This window comes from Filicampus tigris, chromosome 21 (genome assembly GCF_054856515.1).
Source record: "Filicampus tigris isolate MCC_2025a chromosome 21, RoL_Ftig_1.0, whole genome shotgun sequence".
Lineage (NCBI taxonomy): Eukaryota > Metazoa > Chordata > Actinopteri > Syngnathiformes > Syngnathidae > Filicampus > Filicampus tigris.
The window spans coordinates 8,475,102-8,491,223 of NC_141237.1; the positions used below are offsets into that span (position 1 = coordinate 8,475,102).

At 38.6% G+C, this 16,122-nt stretch overlaps 1 protein-coding gene across 4 annotated transcripts in view; it reads right to left on the minus strand.

The window, feature by feature from the left end:
- The window catches only part of LOC147127483 (partitioning defective 3 homolog), a 271,216-nt gene that overhangs the window by 63,270 nt on the left and 191,824 nt on the right, over window positions 1–16,122 (minus strand). For all 4 annotated transcript variants that reach the window (XR_015084282.1, XR_015084281.1, XM_086020897.1 and 1 more), the window contains exon 22: window positions 4,730–4,850. Coding sequence is in view for 2 of the 4 variants with exons in the window: in XM_086020897.1 (XP_085877023.1) it covers window positions 4,730–4,850 (121 nt within the window). In the remaining 2 variants the exon portion in view is untranslated. The remainder of the gene's footprint in view (window positions 1–4,729; window positions 4,851–16,122) is intronic.

Here is a 16,122-nt window from a genome sequence, read left to right on the forward strand (position 1 = left end):
GCAACAGAAAATTGCAGTCTAAAATATTTTAGAATTTGACAGTACTGCAGAGTATGTGGAAACTAAAAAGGTGTTTAAATCTTAAAGCACTGCGTCACAATACATTTATTACATATTAGTATGATGAATTGTAATATGAAATCCTGTAAATAAATGCTAGGAATGACTCACAAAGGCATGAATATATTAACTAGCCCTATCAGTAAGCCCAAAAGTGAGAGGCTTGACATGGAGAGAGCAGTTCTTCAGTTCAGAGCAGTTCAGGCGAATATAATAAACCGATTAAACACAAAACACACTAAGGTTTCTCATTAGGATCAATCTTACCATGACATGTTTCAACTGACATTGATAGACAGGACATTTTAATGATCTGAGCCCAGGGGTGCAACATTGAGCCCCGTCATTCTGACATCTCTCTCGCATGCATGTGTGTGGTGCTGTTCTTGATGTGAGGAAACAAAATGGACGTTGGTAAGAAAAACAAATGGTGAAAAAAATTGCATTATTTAATTTTCTCACTAATCTGACTCAATTATAACGCGTCGCCAAATTGCAGACAATTAGCTGTAGTATCAAACTAATTTGGGTCTGATGTAGATTTTGCATCACTGAAAGTTGGGCATGAAAATTCTCACAAAACATGTTCATGATTATCCTTACATCTCTGTGATATTTCATAATCAGACTGTAATTAGTTTGCATCTTTAAGATAGCTAAAGTGAGAGTGATTGTAAAACATGAGGGCTCAACTAGCAATACTGTAGCAGGTGGTGAGACCGAGGTTTCGCCCCTCGTGCTATAGCTAAATCGAGTAGAAAAAAAAAACATGCATACAATGCTAAAGGCAACCACATTCATACATTTTTGTTTGATTAACACCACAGTGTTTGTGTCAATCAAAACAGATTGTAGACATTTTTATGTAGTTCTTTTTTTCCAATTGATAAATTTGCATGAGTACATACTGTTAACAGTCCATACAATGTATATCCAAATCTTTACGGTACTGGTGGAGTTTGAAAAGAGAGATGGGTGAAAAATATGTTATAAGCTGGAAAGGTTGTCAGCAAAGAATTTCCGTTCTTGTGAAATGCTTGCTTTTTCATCTCTTGGACAGCTGCAATAACAGTGCAATTACATTTCACTCAACGCCAACAGCAGGCCCTTTCCTCAGCATTCAATTGAGCTGAAGCCAATTGGACTCATATGGTTAAAATGTCACAGCAACAGCACATCTTAAAAGGTAAAGCCGATGTACGATAAGTGTACAAGAAGAAATAATTTAAACTCGGACTGATTTAGAAAGGGAGAAATTAGTCAAGACAATGTTTATGTGAAAGGAAGTGGTAGGCAATCTGGACATGTGACCATTTGGTTTACAACTGAAGGGCTGAGGTGGATGATGCCATGTCAGGAGAGATGCATGAGACATAACCAAGAGAGAAAATCTGTCACTTTAATGGCATTAGGCCAGGAAGTACAATCAAATTATTCCATGGTAGGCCTTTGAACACAGTCCTATATACAACATGGCATTTGTTGGAATCAAATCAAGGAGACCACGGTGTTTGTTTTTATCCAATAAAATGAAACATGATGTAGCTATGGTATCTCTTCCTGGATTTTTACGTCAGACAAAGAAAGGTGTAAAAGAGGGTGTTCTACACCTGTTTAAACCCAAGCGTGATCACCGAGGGTGAGCAAGGGGGATGTTGTTATGACAATCATTTGCAGCTATCAAAAATATGAAACCAGGAAAGCAGCTGTAGGTGGTTGAAGTACTTAAAAACCTAACCCTAACCGAGGGTCAAGATCTATTAGTGCGACACAAATGTAGTTCCGCAAATTAATTAAGATCAGTCGCTGGTGGTCCCCATGCTTTGTAGCTTCGGGCAGAGAAACCATGAGATAGGAGGCAGTGTGGTCTGCCGTTTCCTGTTTCCTTTGACCACATGAATGGAAGGTTGGGTTGGATATCGGCTATCGACTTCTCTTGTAACACCAAGCCAAACTTTGTGTTAGTAGAGATGATTGTCCAAGCAGTGGCAGATATCATGATGATATATAAAAAAAAAAAAAGTACATACAGTATAAAGATTTGCCCCATAGAATCAGCATAGTCAGCACCGCCTATCTGTGGTCATGCTAACAGCATATAATTATTTTATTTCTTCCCCTGGAGAGACAAACACAACACTGGAAAGCACTGAGCAATTTATGGTGAACATCTGGAAACCCCCTCTTTCTAAGCAGGGGAGAGGAGACAGAAATATAAAAGTAACAACTTGTGTGAGCGGCAACTTGGTGGTTTTATGACGCACCACTAGAACATTACATAATGCATCATTCACAGAATATAACAAGTTACCTGTTTTTTTTTTGTTTTTTTTTTACATTTTTACATGTATTTTTTTAAATGCAAGTTCAAGTTTGTTTTCAGAAAGGTACATCCATCTGAGCATAAGCCTTTTGAATATTTTAAGACTCAAAAGAACTAACATGAAGTTTAAGCGTCCACTACATGAGTTTAAAATTGGAGTACCATCTGGTAAACAACTCATGCTGTTTGATCAAAATTTGACCCAATGATCTACCTGATCAAATCCATAGCTAACCTACATTTTCACAAGATTCCCTAATCAGTACCAGAATTTAACATAGATAAGCCTGTATCTAACAAGTACTGCCTTTGTGAATCCTTTTTGGGGAGGACTAAAAAAGCATATCATGAAAGAGGACAAATAAAATAGACTTCAGTACTTCAAGGCTGGCCCTGTATCTTATTACCACCGGAATAACAAAGGTATGCTCAACAGTGTCAACAATCACAAGCAATTAGGAACTCAGACGTTGAGAGAAAAATGCAGAGACTGCTTAGTGCTGTACAAGCAGATAGTATCTCACTTTGACAGTGAGCATGGCAAGGAAGAGATTGGGAACGTGATTGGGAAAGATGACTAATTTCAGATTTAACCTAGATGTGGAGCGAACACAGAAACAAATCCCGAGCAAATACATATTGTTCTTTCAGTGTGGGTGGGGGATTGGTGGGGCATGCTCTTAAATTTAACAGAAACCTTTTACGACATGAAGAAAAATAAAAACAGATCCTTGCCATGCGAGATAACCACTCAGTACAGACTGGAGTAAAGCCAATGACTTCGACATTCAAGTGCTGCTGCTTTGACCTGTAAATTGTAAATTTCTCAGTATAACATCAGTTCCTAAAAAGCAGGTAAAAATGTAGCAAAAAGCAATTAAAACATGTAAATAAAAACATTTGAAGAGAATAAAAATGTATTCTAGAAACATGTCTACTGATAAAATATTAGGTGTGAAAATATATTGATCATATCAGGATTAATGGGGCCTTCACAGATGTGCAAGTTACCAATGCCAAGGAAACTGACACACCCCCATACCTCACGGATGCTGGTTTTTCCACTTAGGACCAATAGCATTTGGGATGGTCCATTTCCTCTATGGACCATAGGGCACAATGTCAATGATCTTCAAAAACTATTTGAAATGTGGACTCATCAGACCACAACACACTTTTTCAGTTTGCATCAGTACAAGATGATTTCGAGACCGCAGAAGCCAGTGTGGTTTTGAAGACTTTTAACTTGTAGATGTAGTGACCAATTGTGCTGATTTAAAATGTTTTTCTGAAGAGTTCCTGAGCCTACGTGGTCATATCCCTGACACACTGATCTTGGTTTTTAAATGCAGTGTGGCCTGAGCGTTCAACCGTCAGAGGCATTCAGTGTTTGTTTTCTGCCTTGCCGCTTACGTGCAGATATTCTCCAGATTTTTTGAATCTTTTCAGGATATTATGGACCACAGATGCGTCAATCCTTAAATTCCATGAAATCGTATATTGAAAAACATTGTTCTCAAACTGTTGGACTATTTCTGGTGAACCTCACTCCATCCTTGCTTGTGAACAACTGAGCCTTTCAAGGATCCTCCTTTTATACCCAATTCATGACACTCACCTGTTTCCAATTAACTTGTTCACCTATGGAATGTTCCAAATGGGTGTTTTTGGAGCATTCATCAACTTTCCCAGTATTTTGTTGTCCCTGTCCCAGCTTTTTTGGAAATGTGTTTGGTGTGGTTAGCTGGCATCAAATGTGCTTTGCATTCATTGCCCACCATGCTTGTTCCTGCAGCAAGTATGCTCTGTTTCCCAGACAGGAATGGGATAGAGGAATATGCAATTAAGTTTCAAGTTAAAGGTTAGTTCTTGGACATTTGTCAAGGAATTCTCTGTGAAGTCAGATCTGAAAACTTGGTACAAGGGAACAACACATCAATGTTTTCTCTCAGAATTCTGAGTGTAGTGTTCCACAACACAGTATTCATTCCTGTGCCTCTGCTTACCCATCCTTCCACTAGTCAGCTAGTGCATGTCTTTTTAAGGCCATGTACCACTTTATTTTCATTTTTATTTCAAGCAAACTGATTTTTTTCTGGTTATACCTTTTAAACGTTACAGTGTGCCACTATCCGGATTATGATCAAAAAGGTAGAAGTAGGAATTAAATAAGTCTGAACTTTTCCCTCGATCAATCAATCAATCAATCAATCAATCAATCGTCAGACATATGAGTAACGATTTGATACATAGTTAATACATAATTAAACCTTTAGCTAAACAGTGTTTCTTAACCACAGAATGTTTTTTTTTTTTCATTGTGCATGTATGGACATAAATTCTCACCAAAGACTGATCCAAGCTGTAGGGGTGCCGATGGTCCTCCATGTCATCGTCCTGCTTTGCCTGCTGGAATTCATGCCTCAGTCTTTGTATCCGGTCATGGTTACTCGGAGCCGTCTGACTGCTGGGAGCAAAGCAAACTATTTTCAGTCTAAATAGTATTTACACATTTACATTTACAGGTAATTGCTCATTTGCATGTTCATTCATTGTACTGTACCTACAGTACGTCTGGAAACCAAAGATGGGGACTCAAGTCACTGCAACTTGTATTCCAATTGTAAATGATTTAATTGAAAATTGAAAGTTAAGTTAAAGACAGTATATAGAATGAATAGGCTTTTTTAAAAGTATATATGAGTTAAAAACAGTACATGGAATAAGTCTGATTTTGGTTATTTTTTCATTATGAGCCCCGATTGTGGCTCGCAAACATGACCGTTTCAAATCTAATATTTTACAAATGCAACACATTGGAAAAAGGAAATGACTTGTATAGAAAAACTGTGTTATAAATAATATAATAATAATAATTTATTTTGTTTACAGTTACAAATAGTAAGATATCACAGAATTTATGAAGCTGACGCAGCTTATGGTTTTCTGACCTGGCTTGGCATAAGAGGACACCACTGCATGTATTTTTTTGGCAGCAGATTGCTAGCTTTTTTGGCACACTGTCATTAAACACTGGGGAAATTCTTCCCCAACATTAAAGGGCTTTGAGAGGCCAGTCAATAGGAATCAATAGCCTTTACTTCAGCTTAATCAGGCTCCGCTTTTATCACCAGCTACAGAGGCAGTGCATGGCAAAACACATAATTATGATGAGAAAACCAGCTTGCCTTCCTGCATGTATGCATACAAAAGGGGTGAAAATGACAAAAAGGTTAGGAATTTCTGCAGTGGGAGGTTGGGTATATAGGGTGAGAGAAGTAAAGGGAGATAAAAGTAGAAGGGGGACAGGGGTGTCTGGGTTTGGTGCAAAGTGAAAAAAGTGAAAGGTTAATCAAGAGCATGTGAGAGAAAAGAAAAAAAGCAGTCAATCAGAACAAAGGTTGACATCAGCAGAGAGATAAAAAGTGTAAATGTAAATTCAGAACCTGCGGTGCTGTTATTGTACATGTCTTTGAAAGAAGCACTTACAGGTGGTACATACGTCAGAGGTGGAAGTGATTGTCTATTTGGGCACAGCGAACTTTGATGACAGATGGCAGATTAGAACAAGCACTAGGACATACTGCCAATCAAGTATCATGAAAAGCACAACCCACTGCACATGGACGGAGCAGAGATTTTGTTAGCTGGCCTAAGTAGTACTTGGTGGTTATCTTGTTCTTTCATACTGTCTTACCAAAATCAATTGTATTAGTTATACCCCATTTGCTTGCTATGGTTCTTGTGAAAAGGAGTGCAGGAAGCATACACTTTATATGGTTGTTGCAATTAAGTGGTTCACTAGAGTGAGAGGAAGCTAATGCTTTCAGTTATGTGAAAAGCTGCTCATTAGAAAATCAATGGGCTTCATCCACTAATATCTTCGAACATCATTTTCGCAATTTAATTTGTTCGTAAGAAAATGTTCCTTACTTGAATTCTTATAAAACTAATCATATTCTTATCTCAATAGAATACACCACATTTCATTGATGTTCAATTGAAAAAGTTAAATGTCCAGCCATAATTGGACATTAGACTGCAGAATTGGATGCATAGAGAGGTCAGATCAGTGGTGACTATGACATTAAAGCACTAAAGGTGCAGGCCATAACCTCACTATGTCAAGACAGGGTGTCATAGTAAAAATGGTCAAAGATAGATGTTGAGCCCATTGTACATAATTAGCTATGGTATATTCTTTAGTCTGCAATTTCAGTAAGGGCCTAAGTACAAACAAGCCCAAGCGTCATCAGCAGTGTCGGGCACACAGATGGGACAGTGGGAACTATCTGGCAATGGGGAAAAAGTGTTAAACCATAGAGTAGCTCTAAAAAAAATGTCTGTGCTATTATACACTCCCTACACAGATCAATTGGCCTCATCTTACTCACTAACACATTAGTCATAGAAAGAGGTTCACTTTGCTTTCCCATTGCTTTGGAGTGCGGTGGATTAGATGATAGGGTGTAGAATCAGCAAAGCAAAATTAAAAATGTTGTAACAAGGCAATTCAACATATTTTCAATGTGCTATGAATGAAAATTGCCCCAAGAGAAATCTGGGAGTAATGACAGTGGGCTTCAACAAGCAGGAATTAGTCATGGAAGTTCAAAGGCGGCCTCTGCAATATCCAGACTATTTGCAAGAGCTTCTTTCTCCACTGGGCGGTACTAAATTAATTTGATTCTTGAAAAACATGTGCACAGGTTGATAAGTGTTTGATGAAGATGGGGGTCATTAAATTGCATTAAATCCTGCAAATGAGTACTCTACCAGCTAGTGGTAAGCTTGTGCATAAACATGATTATTATTATTTAAAAAAAAAAAAAAGGATTCCTTACTATGTAATCTATAGGCCTCCTACACATACATCAGCTGTAAAGTTCCCTCTACTCTTAATGCATCTGGAATGGGTTTTCACATCAGCAGATGTGATGGGTGAAAGGCAATATGAATGAGCCCTGCATTACTTTAATTCAAGTCATTTGTTTTTGCATAAGGCAAAAGGTCACATGTATAAAATGACTCATGCATACATGCATTTTTCCACCATGTGAGCCAAAAGGCTGACAGGCTGTGCTCCACTGCCTGATACTGTTTACCTTTTTTGAAATGTGAAAAAGAAAATGGATGCATCCATTGGATGACAAGGTGAACATTGTAACAGTGCCACACAAGCCTCATGGCCACCATCTTTCGTTTTGAGTTGGCTTTTAATATTGGCCGTGATGCTTCTGAATGTATTTGAATATCGATCCCCTTTCTCCAGTTCCTTGTCTATGCTCCCCTTGACACTCTCATAGTTACTTATTTTGAATGGAAAGCATACAAGTATCAAGAGTCAAATGTTTATTTTCATGTTCATCATAAAAAAAACACACAGCATCAAGGCTTTTAAAGCAGTGTGAACTCGTGTGAAATGTACTGTATCTGCTGATGATTACAGCTTTGTGATTAGCTGTTGTGTTTCAGTGTATTTACACATGTCCCACTTCCAACACACCTGTGTTTTTTAACCTGAACTGTTGACAGAGGTCATGTGCCCTCTAAAGCCTATTTGGGGGGTGGGAGGTGGGGGGCTCTGGTTTTTGGATGCCCGTCAATGTAATAGTCATCCTTTGATCCAGGAGGATTTGGCAGATGTCTCCGACACCACAGGGCTTAAAGCAAGGATACAAACAACGCTGCAGTCCTTGTATTCACTTCTGACATGTGCTGAGTCTCAGTCTGATCCATAAACACACACACGAGCTAATAAAAGAGTAATCCAATCAAAGAGAGCACAGCATTGGTCACATGAGCATATGTATGTCAGAGTTTAGGCCAGACTAATCAGAATAAGAGAAAATTAACTCTTTAATTACAAGTATAACATTTAAAGTGAGTAAAAAGTTGTTCCTGTTTTTCTTCTTTTCCAACTTAAAGCAAAAAAAGCTGAACTACAGGGGCTCCGGTATGACTTTAAAACACAATGTTATCTGATAATTGTTGATTGAAATGTAGTATTATCTTCTTTTCTACTTTGTCCTCAGTATCTCTGTGCAGCAGATGATGGGATGGACTTGTTAAGTTTGTGCCCTCTGGCAATCTTGCATCAAGTCTAAGGCTTAGCTCATCTTTATTTCATCGCAATGTGGACCAAGATTTAATTCAAAGGCAGAATGAGAACGGTTCTTTTGGAGGGATGATGGACAGCCACTGAGGCCTCCTGTGATGGCAGGAAAACGATTAGATCTGCAATACGTTTGGTCATTTTTATAAGAGAAGAAGGATGAAGATGAAATGTTTGTTTATTCGTCAGAGAAAATTTGCAAACCAGGACTTTTCAGCATTCAGTGGAATAGAGGATTTTATGTATTTTGCACCTCCATATTACTTTTCTTCATGTTCCAAACGCAATTTGGTCAAATATGTTTTCTTTCATTGACTTTTCTTTTGTTTCCTTCTGGTATGTGTCATTTCTAAATGCCTAAGCCATCTTCTACAAGGATAGGTCATACATTCCCATCAGCCTATAGCACCTCCTCCCCATTCTCTCCAACTAGCTTGGTAAGAGACAGCTGCAAGCTGGACAAAGGCCCAATAGCACCCCGGATTTGTCAAGCTATGACATGACCAATGTACCCATGTGACTGATACACAGTCAATGAGCCTCGCCAGCAAAAATTCCTTCTTCCAAGAAGGGACTGCTGCTGTTGAGCTATTAATGATTGCCTGTGTGTGTGCATGAGGGGTTCTTGAGGGTCCTAAGAGGTATCACTTGGGATGCTAGCCAAAATCATGGTCATTGTAGGCTGGGTAGCATGAGGCAATGACTCGCAAAAGTGAAGCATGAACACTTTTAATACGTTTTACTGCAATAAATGACATTTATTCCATCTTTTTCCATTTGTTCTGGATTGTTTTTGGCACTAGATCATTTAATTCTTTTTTATAAAAGAAATATAAAATTTAGTTCTGCCTCAATGGAAAACGCTGGAGGCTAAAACAAGGAAATTATGATGAGAATCAGAGACCCGCAAAGCCAGAGCTACACAAGAACACAAACTGCATAAAACCAACTAATACACCCTTCATATTCACAAAGTCAAAACATTGAATTCCTCAGAAATAATTTCCTTTGAAACCCCACTTGTCACTGTTATTCCCATACAAAATTTAATGAATGTATTGGCCATGCTGCTGTTAACTAACTATATTTACCAATTCAAATACAGTATGTGTCTACAACTGTATTCAAGCATACATAAGAAACAGGGCATTATTATTATTAATACCGTTGCATTCATTCATCAATTCATGTTCCAAAGCACTTATCCTCACGAGCAATTCTGGAAAGCATTTGGTTGCTGGGATCTGTTTCCAAACAAATATATAATTGTCAGAAAATTGTGCCATTATGGCCATTAACATGACAAAAGTCTGTGCCAGCCATCCGCATTAAAGGCTGTGCCCATGCTGGCCCCACGGCCAGACAAAAAGCCTTTAATTCTCAACAAAATCAAACAACTTTGGTTACATAATCTTCCCAAATTCTTTGTCAACAGTCTTAGAGCCATCTGTGATGCAGTAAATGTAATGATGAGCTGACAAAGCAGTTTGATAGGCGGAAATGAATCTTCATGCACTTATTGTAACTTTGTGGCTGACCAGTTCCTTCTGCACATGAGCAATACAGTGATCCATTTTTAACAAAATAGGTTTTCTCAGATGTCTAACCAAAATATTTTCAAATGTTAGCATGTCAAAAGCACATACAGACTTTAAATTTGAGGTGACATTGTTGCACAACTCCCACAGAGTGAGGGAAGAGGCGGAGTTTTACAGCATTTTTCATTAATAGATTCATTCTCAATGTATTTTGAACAATTTAAATAGGTAAATACTGCTTAAAAGTAACAGATGACACGGGGACAGACCAATAGTATACATTTCTTAAGAAATACAACAAAAATATTTGGACATACAAACGTTGCATCCGAAAACGACGATTTGTAGCTTGGCATGCATACAGTATGACAGCTTTTTCAGTTATTTTGCACATCATAGAAAACAAGTTTCCTTTTCTTTCCAGGGTGTTTGGATGAACAAACTAAAAGGTCAGTGCAGCTGGTATGGTATTCTTTGGTCAATGGTATAGTCATCGAAAAGCAGCCTTTAGAGGCTAACAAGCAAGTATCCTGCCTATTATAAGGGCAACAAAGGTCCCAGAGGTTCCATCTAGAATGTCTACAACTAAAGTATCTCATTTACTCAAGCACAATACCATATATCGGTAAATGCAGAACAACTGCTCCCTTTGTAAATGTCACTGACTCACACGCTGCAGGTGCGCCTTGAGCCAATGCAGAATCATTCGTATTTGCAGTCCAATACACACTGCCACTGCTCCCTCTATATATAATTAAAGAACGAGGCACAGGGGGATTCTTGTCAGAGCAAAGCAAGGGTCAGGGCCACTTAAAACAACAGAAATATTGATGGTATAAACCTGAATTAAAAATATGGAGTAAAATGATTTCCTTGCTCCCAACACAGCTGGTCCCAGCTTTAAGTGGTGAAGACTTGAATTAGACGAGGGGCGCTTTTAGTGGGTGCTACTTCTACAGAATAAATAGAGGAACAGAGTAGGACAGTGGGGAAGTAGGAGCGGAGGGGTAGCCTGCTCAACCACCAATTGGTTGTCTGTGTTGTCTGTTCCATTACTGGATTAAGTCTCAGAGCCTTCATCTTAAAGACAAAATTAGGAAAGAGGAAGGAGGGCAGAGATCAAAGTTCCTGACCTGTAATAATGACAAACGAGATATATGAGCAGAGGGGGGAAATATGGCTGGGGGCATCATTTCAATATAGGCTATCAATTTTGTGTAATAATCAATGGAAGTTTTAAGAGGTTGGCATATACTGACAGATGGGGTGACTAAAACAGGAATGTTTAAAAGAGAATAATTGAATAATTTGAATTTCAAAAGACTTCCCAGTGGTAATATATCGCTTGAAGTGATTTCACGCCCATCTATCATCACCGTATTGGTGACAATAAGGACTCTTTTGATTATAGAAAATGATTTTCAATTTTCTCCTGAATTTTCTATCAGTATTGTGTAGCTAAATAAAATTGGGTTATATGTTGTGCCTAATAAAAAGTTAAGATGTCAGACTACGTATGCCCTGTGATTCAATGCCATATTCAAAACCCAGTTTCCCTGTGAGCCTAAACAGAATACGCAACAGAAAATGGATACAATCCACTTTAAAACATACCAATATGCACTGAGGAAACTATATTTGGTGTATAAAACCATAATGGCTGTTGTCTCCAAAAATGTTCACAAACCCACATACCAAACCCACGCATCAGGTAAGGGTGGGCATTTTTCAAAGCTCACAATGTCACAGGGTAAATATAAATGCCTCGATTATGCTATCTTCCATCAGTATCGAGAAGGTTAACATATGTTAATGGCCCTTCAACCCTTGACCCTTGCATTTATGACATCATTATCAACCCCACCAGACATAATGTTGACCTGTCACTGCTATGATCTATGGCCATGGAGGCGCTCTGCCTTAATGAAGCCCTAATGCTGCCTTAAACTGCTGAAGCCACAGCGGGCCCTGCCATGGCAGCACTCTGTTCAATGTGAATATGCATTCATCATCTCGTATCAGGCATCAATCAATCAAAAGCATCTGTGACATCTGTTAAAGCCTTAATATAATACCCTCCTGTATGTGCTGCTACTTCCAGTAAAGTCACACAAATAGTCACAGATATGATTTAAATGATCAAGACATCACTTCCCTTGTGACCAAAATGCTAATCAGTAGCACCGCCAGTCAATATCTCTGCACATCTTGATCAATGCTGTCCTTTAATATCAACTGGCTAACATGAATACAATTAGCGTAGAGGAAAGGAGTTCGAACACAACCTAGTCAGCTTGTAATGTTACAAAGGAACTGGATTGACAATCTCTTACTTGTTGCAGGGCAGCAAAGTCATTGATGAGCTAACAAGGCTCTCCCATACTGTAGCTAAGTCTTGATGGCCAGACGTTGGTATCCCCAACTGACACGCACCATATGCATATGAATGCTTGGACAAATGTTTATATTTTGTGTATGCAAATAGAGAGACCGATATTTACATTGTTTGCTTCTTCTACCTGTTTTTTCTGTTACCTTTAAAACTGAAGCATCACAAAAGGAGCTTGGAGACATAATTAGCTTCAGCTCGCTAGCCCCATAAAAAAGCATTTCATGGCATGGTCCCTCTTTGGCGAGACTATGTGGGCAATAGCCCAATAAGGTGTCCCATTTTAAATGAGTCACAGCAAAGCACTCAGCCAAGGCTCTGTAATGTGCCTTTTAATGTCCGTGAGAATTTTTCAAGCCCTGTTAGGTGGCACCAAGGGTTGAGTATGCTCTTTAATTGAAATGAGATGAGGGGCATTGATGACAAAAGACTACACTGCTTCAGGTGGTTTCAAGGTGTGGGGGATAGTGAAGGGATGTCATGCATTTTCCCAGAGTCCCAGACAAGCCACAGAGGATTAACCCCACCCCCTACCCAAATGGTGTCCTAAGAGACTAGGCGGTCATGGGTTTGGGCACAGATGGTGATTGTGGTAGTTGAAGTGTAAATGAATGCACAAGTGAGTCCCACCTACATTAAGATACTGTTATTAGAAATGCACAGAACTATCCCTACACCCTTGCCTTAGGGGTTGGGGACGGGAGCATGGGAACAGAAACATTAACAAGCTATGTGCCTTTTAATTAAAAGGCCAGTGTTTGGAGAACTCTAAATAGTGTTTTTTCTCAACCTGCTGAGTGAGCATATAGCCTCCAGTTATGGCAAAACAACTACTTTCTAATGCACCAATCAATAATTGCCCTTTGACAACTTGCTGTTACCTTTCAGTGTGAAAGCATATAAAAAATAAAGCGTCACAACGGTTCTATGTCAAGACTTTTGGCATGAGTTTATTGTAAAGTACTTGCACCATGTATTAAATAAAAATATATTTTCTCTTGAATAATAAAAAAAACAAATAAATGAACAAGGTGAAAGTCTGAATTATACTGGGGCAGGAACAAACAGCTAGGCTTTGAAAAGTCCCAATAGCCTGACTGAGGGTCATCCTTGACTGGACAAGGAAAACAACATCAACAACAAAAAAACATAATAATTAGTATTTCTTCAGAGATGTCCTGAATGCTCGACAATGCCATTCCTGAGCCATTCTCAACTTTGAGTCTAACAATGCACACAGTCTCAAATGGCTTTGTCATAATCATAAAAAATGAGTTGTGCAATAAGAGTGGTCCCTGATTTTCCCTCTAATATTTTCTTTACTAACAACCCAAATCAATATAATGCGCCACTTTCAGGACAGATTAAACCAGTTAAAACAAACAAACAAAAAAGCAAACAAACAAACAAAACCCCCAAATAGAAACAGTTCTATATGTGGCATCTTCCCTCACAGTCCCATAAAAACTGAATATTCTTGAAGAAGAGCTATATCAGGCGTCAAAGGCCTGTTTATACAGTATGACAAAGCTTAACTCATGTCATACTCTGGGATCTTGTAAAGATTAATGAGAGGGGAGAGAAGAGAGAGAAAGTAGATGTTTAAAAGAGAAGGAAACACAGCTGGTAGCACTAAAGAACAGTTGCCAATTGGCTGATGTTCACACAATGTTAATTCCCCCAAATAGGCTACGACATCCATGCCGAGAACCAAAGCCACCTTAACTTTGGTTGAAATAAGGTCAGGCTTGACATTTTGTGCTATTGAGCTCTAAGATCTGAACATTTGTCTGTCAAGGTGATGGAAAAATTAAGATACAAGACCAAGAACATAAGAAAAAAAATAGTCAAGTACACAGATGGCAGATTGGTTTTGATACAAGGCCAAATGTTAACATTTACTTAGGAAGTAATGAGCGAATATCTAATATTTTATAAGATCCAACAAAAATGGTCTGTAAAACTGATTAACATAATTCCTTTTAAGAGTTGTGCACATTTGAGTGCTTGACTGTGTGTGGCCTCTCCTTATTGTAAGACATATGATGTTTTTCTTCACTTTAGCATTACCAAGTAAAATCTGGTCATTTTATCCATGGCAGGTTATATTTTCCTTTGCATAAATCCACATTTTCTCTCGCCATTACAACATTTTATAAAAGGGAGATTTTCAAGCTTGTGTAACAAATTGGCAATTTCTTCACACAGTCAAATGCTCTCCATTGGTTATATCAGTAATGGCGGCCTTTCCAAAGTCAAGCTCTAATGGCTTGAGATGGAAATTTCTTTACAGGCAATTTCAGATTCATTTCCTGACTTGGATTTGAATATGAACGTGAAACGGGCCTGGTCCAGACAAGTAAGCTCCCTTTGTCTTGGATGTAAGTGGGCAGAGATTAACTGACAGTGATGGTCGTAATGAGAACTTGCCTCATGCTCTGCTATAGCTGTGCCCTTTCAAGAGGAAATTCTTAGATGATCAACTATGGACCTATACACATCTCCTTGGATGAAAAGACATGCAAAGGAACAGTGAGGGAGAAAGGGGAATAATGTGGTCATCATTACTGTCATGACAATCATATAGTCTGAGTTACTGGTACTCGCCTTTCCCAGCACGCAGCAACAAGGGAGGAGATTGTAATGACATGCAAGGGATCAGTTTTTAGCTGTAGCACTATGCTGCCAACTTTGTGCCCTTTTCTGTCTGTTCAGCATGGGCGAGGACTTAAATCAAGGCCCATTAAGCCATGTTCAAATGAGTCTGGTGTGGAAGGACTGACTGGCCCAATACACATCTTAGACAAAGGTATGCAAAAGGTATGCACCCTAATGTGATGCAAGACATGATAACATTTAATCGAGTGTGGCGTTTGTGCATTTTTTGTGCCGCAAACAAAGGATGTTATGCGCAGAATGTAAATAGAAAAAAAAAAATCTGTAGACCAAATACTACATATAGTAAGATGACATGCATTCAAAGAAGTAGACCTCCACCATCATCATATAACGGAGGTGGGAATTCATTTTCCAACAGGGCCACGAGATATTGGAACAGGTTGAGGTCAACCCCAACATGATAAGCTCAACTTTGTTTTGTAATAATTTAATGAATTCATATAAAACATTGAATTGAAGTGGTTTAATAACCACTTTCAGAATAAAAGCATATTTGATATTTGAATTTGACTTCATGATCATTGCGAGGACTGGTCAGAGAATGCGTATGGGCCGGCTGTGGCCCGGGAGCCGTACTATACCCTGGTCTGCCATATAAACATGCCACTGGTTATCCAAGTTAAGGTAGAGAAGATTTTAGTGATTTTATTATTAGTTTATTATTAATTGTGGTTAACCTATTTTCAGACTGTATTTAAGAATGTTAACTTTTGGAGAATCCTTGTCAAGTGAATTGCATTTGTTTTGTGATAACGGTAACGGTGTAACTGGAATGGATTATTTGCATTTCCATTGCTTCCCATTGGAAACTTTACTTTGAAAAGCAGAAAAATCTAAGGTCGACCAGAATGCTGGAAGAGCTTGTGTTAGGCCATAGAAGTTCCACTATATAAATAACATACAGTTGATTGATATTGATCGCCGTACCTGGAAGCTTTTATAGATGCTTGTAAGACCTGATTTTGTCCTTTCTCACCACTTTCTGGCTAAAAATGCACCTCTTTTGGACCTGTCGGAT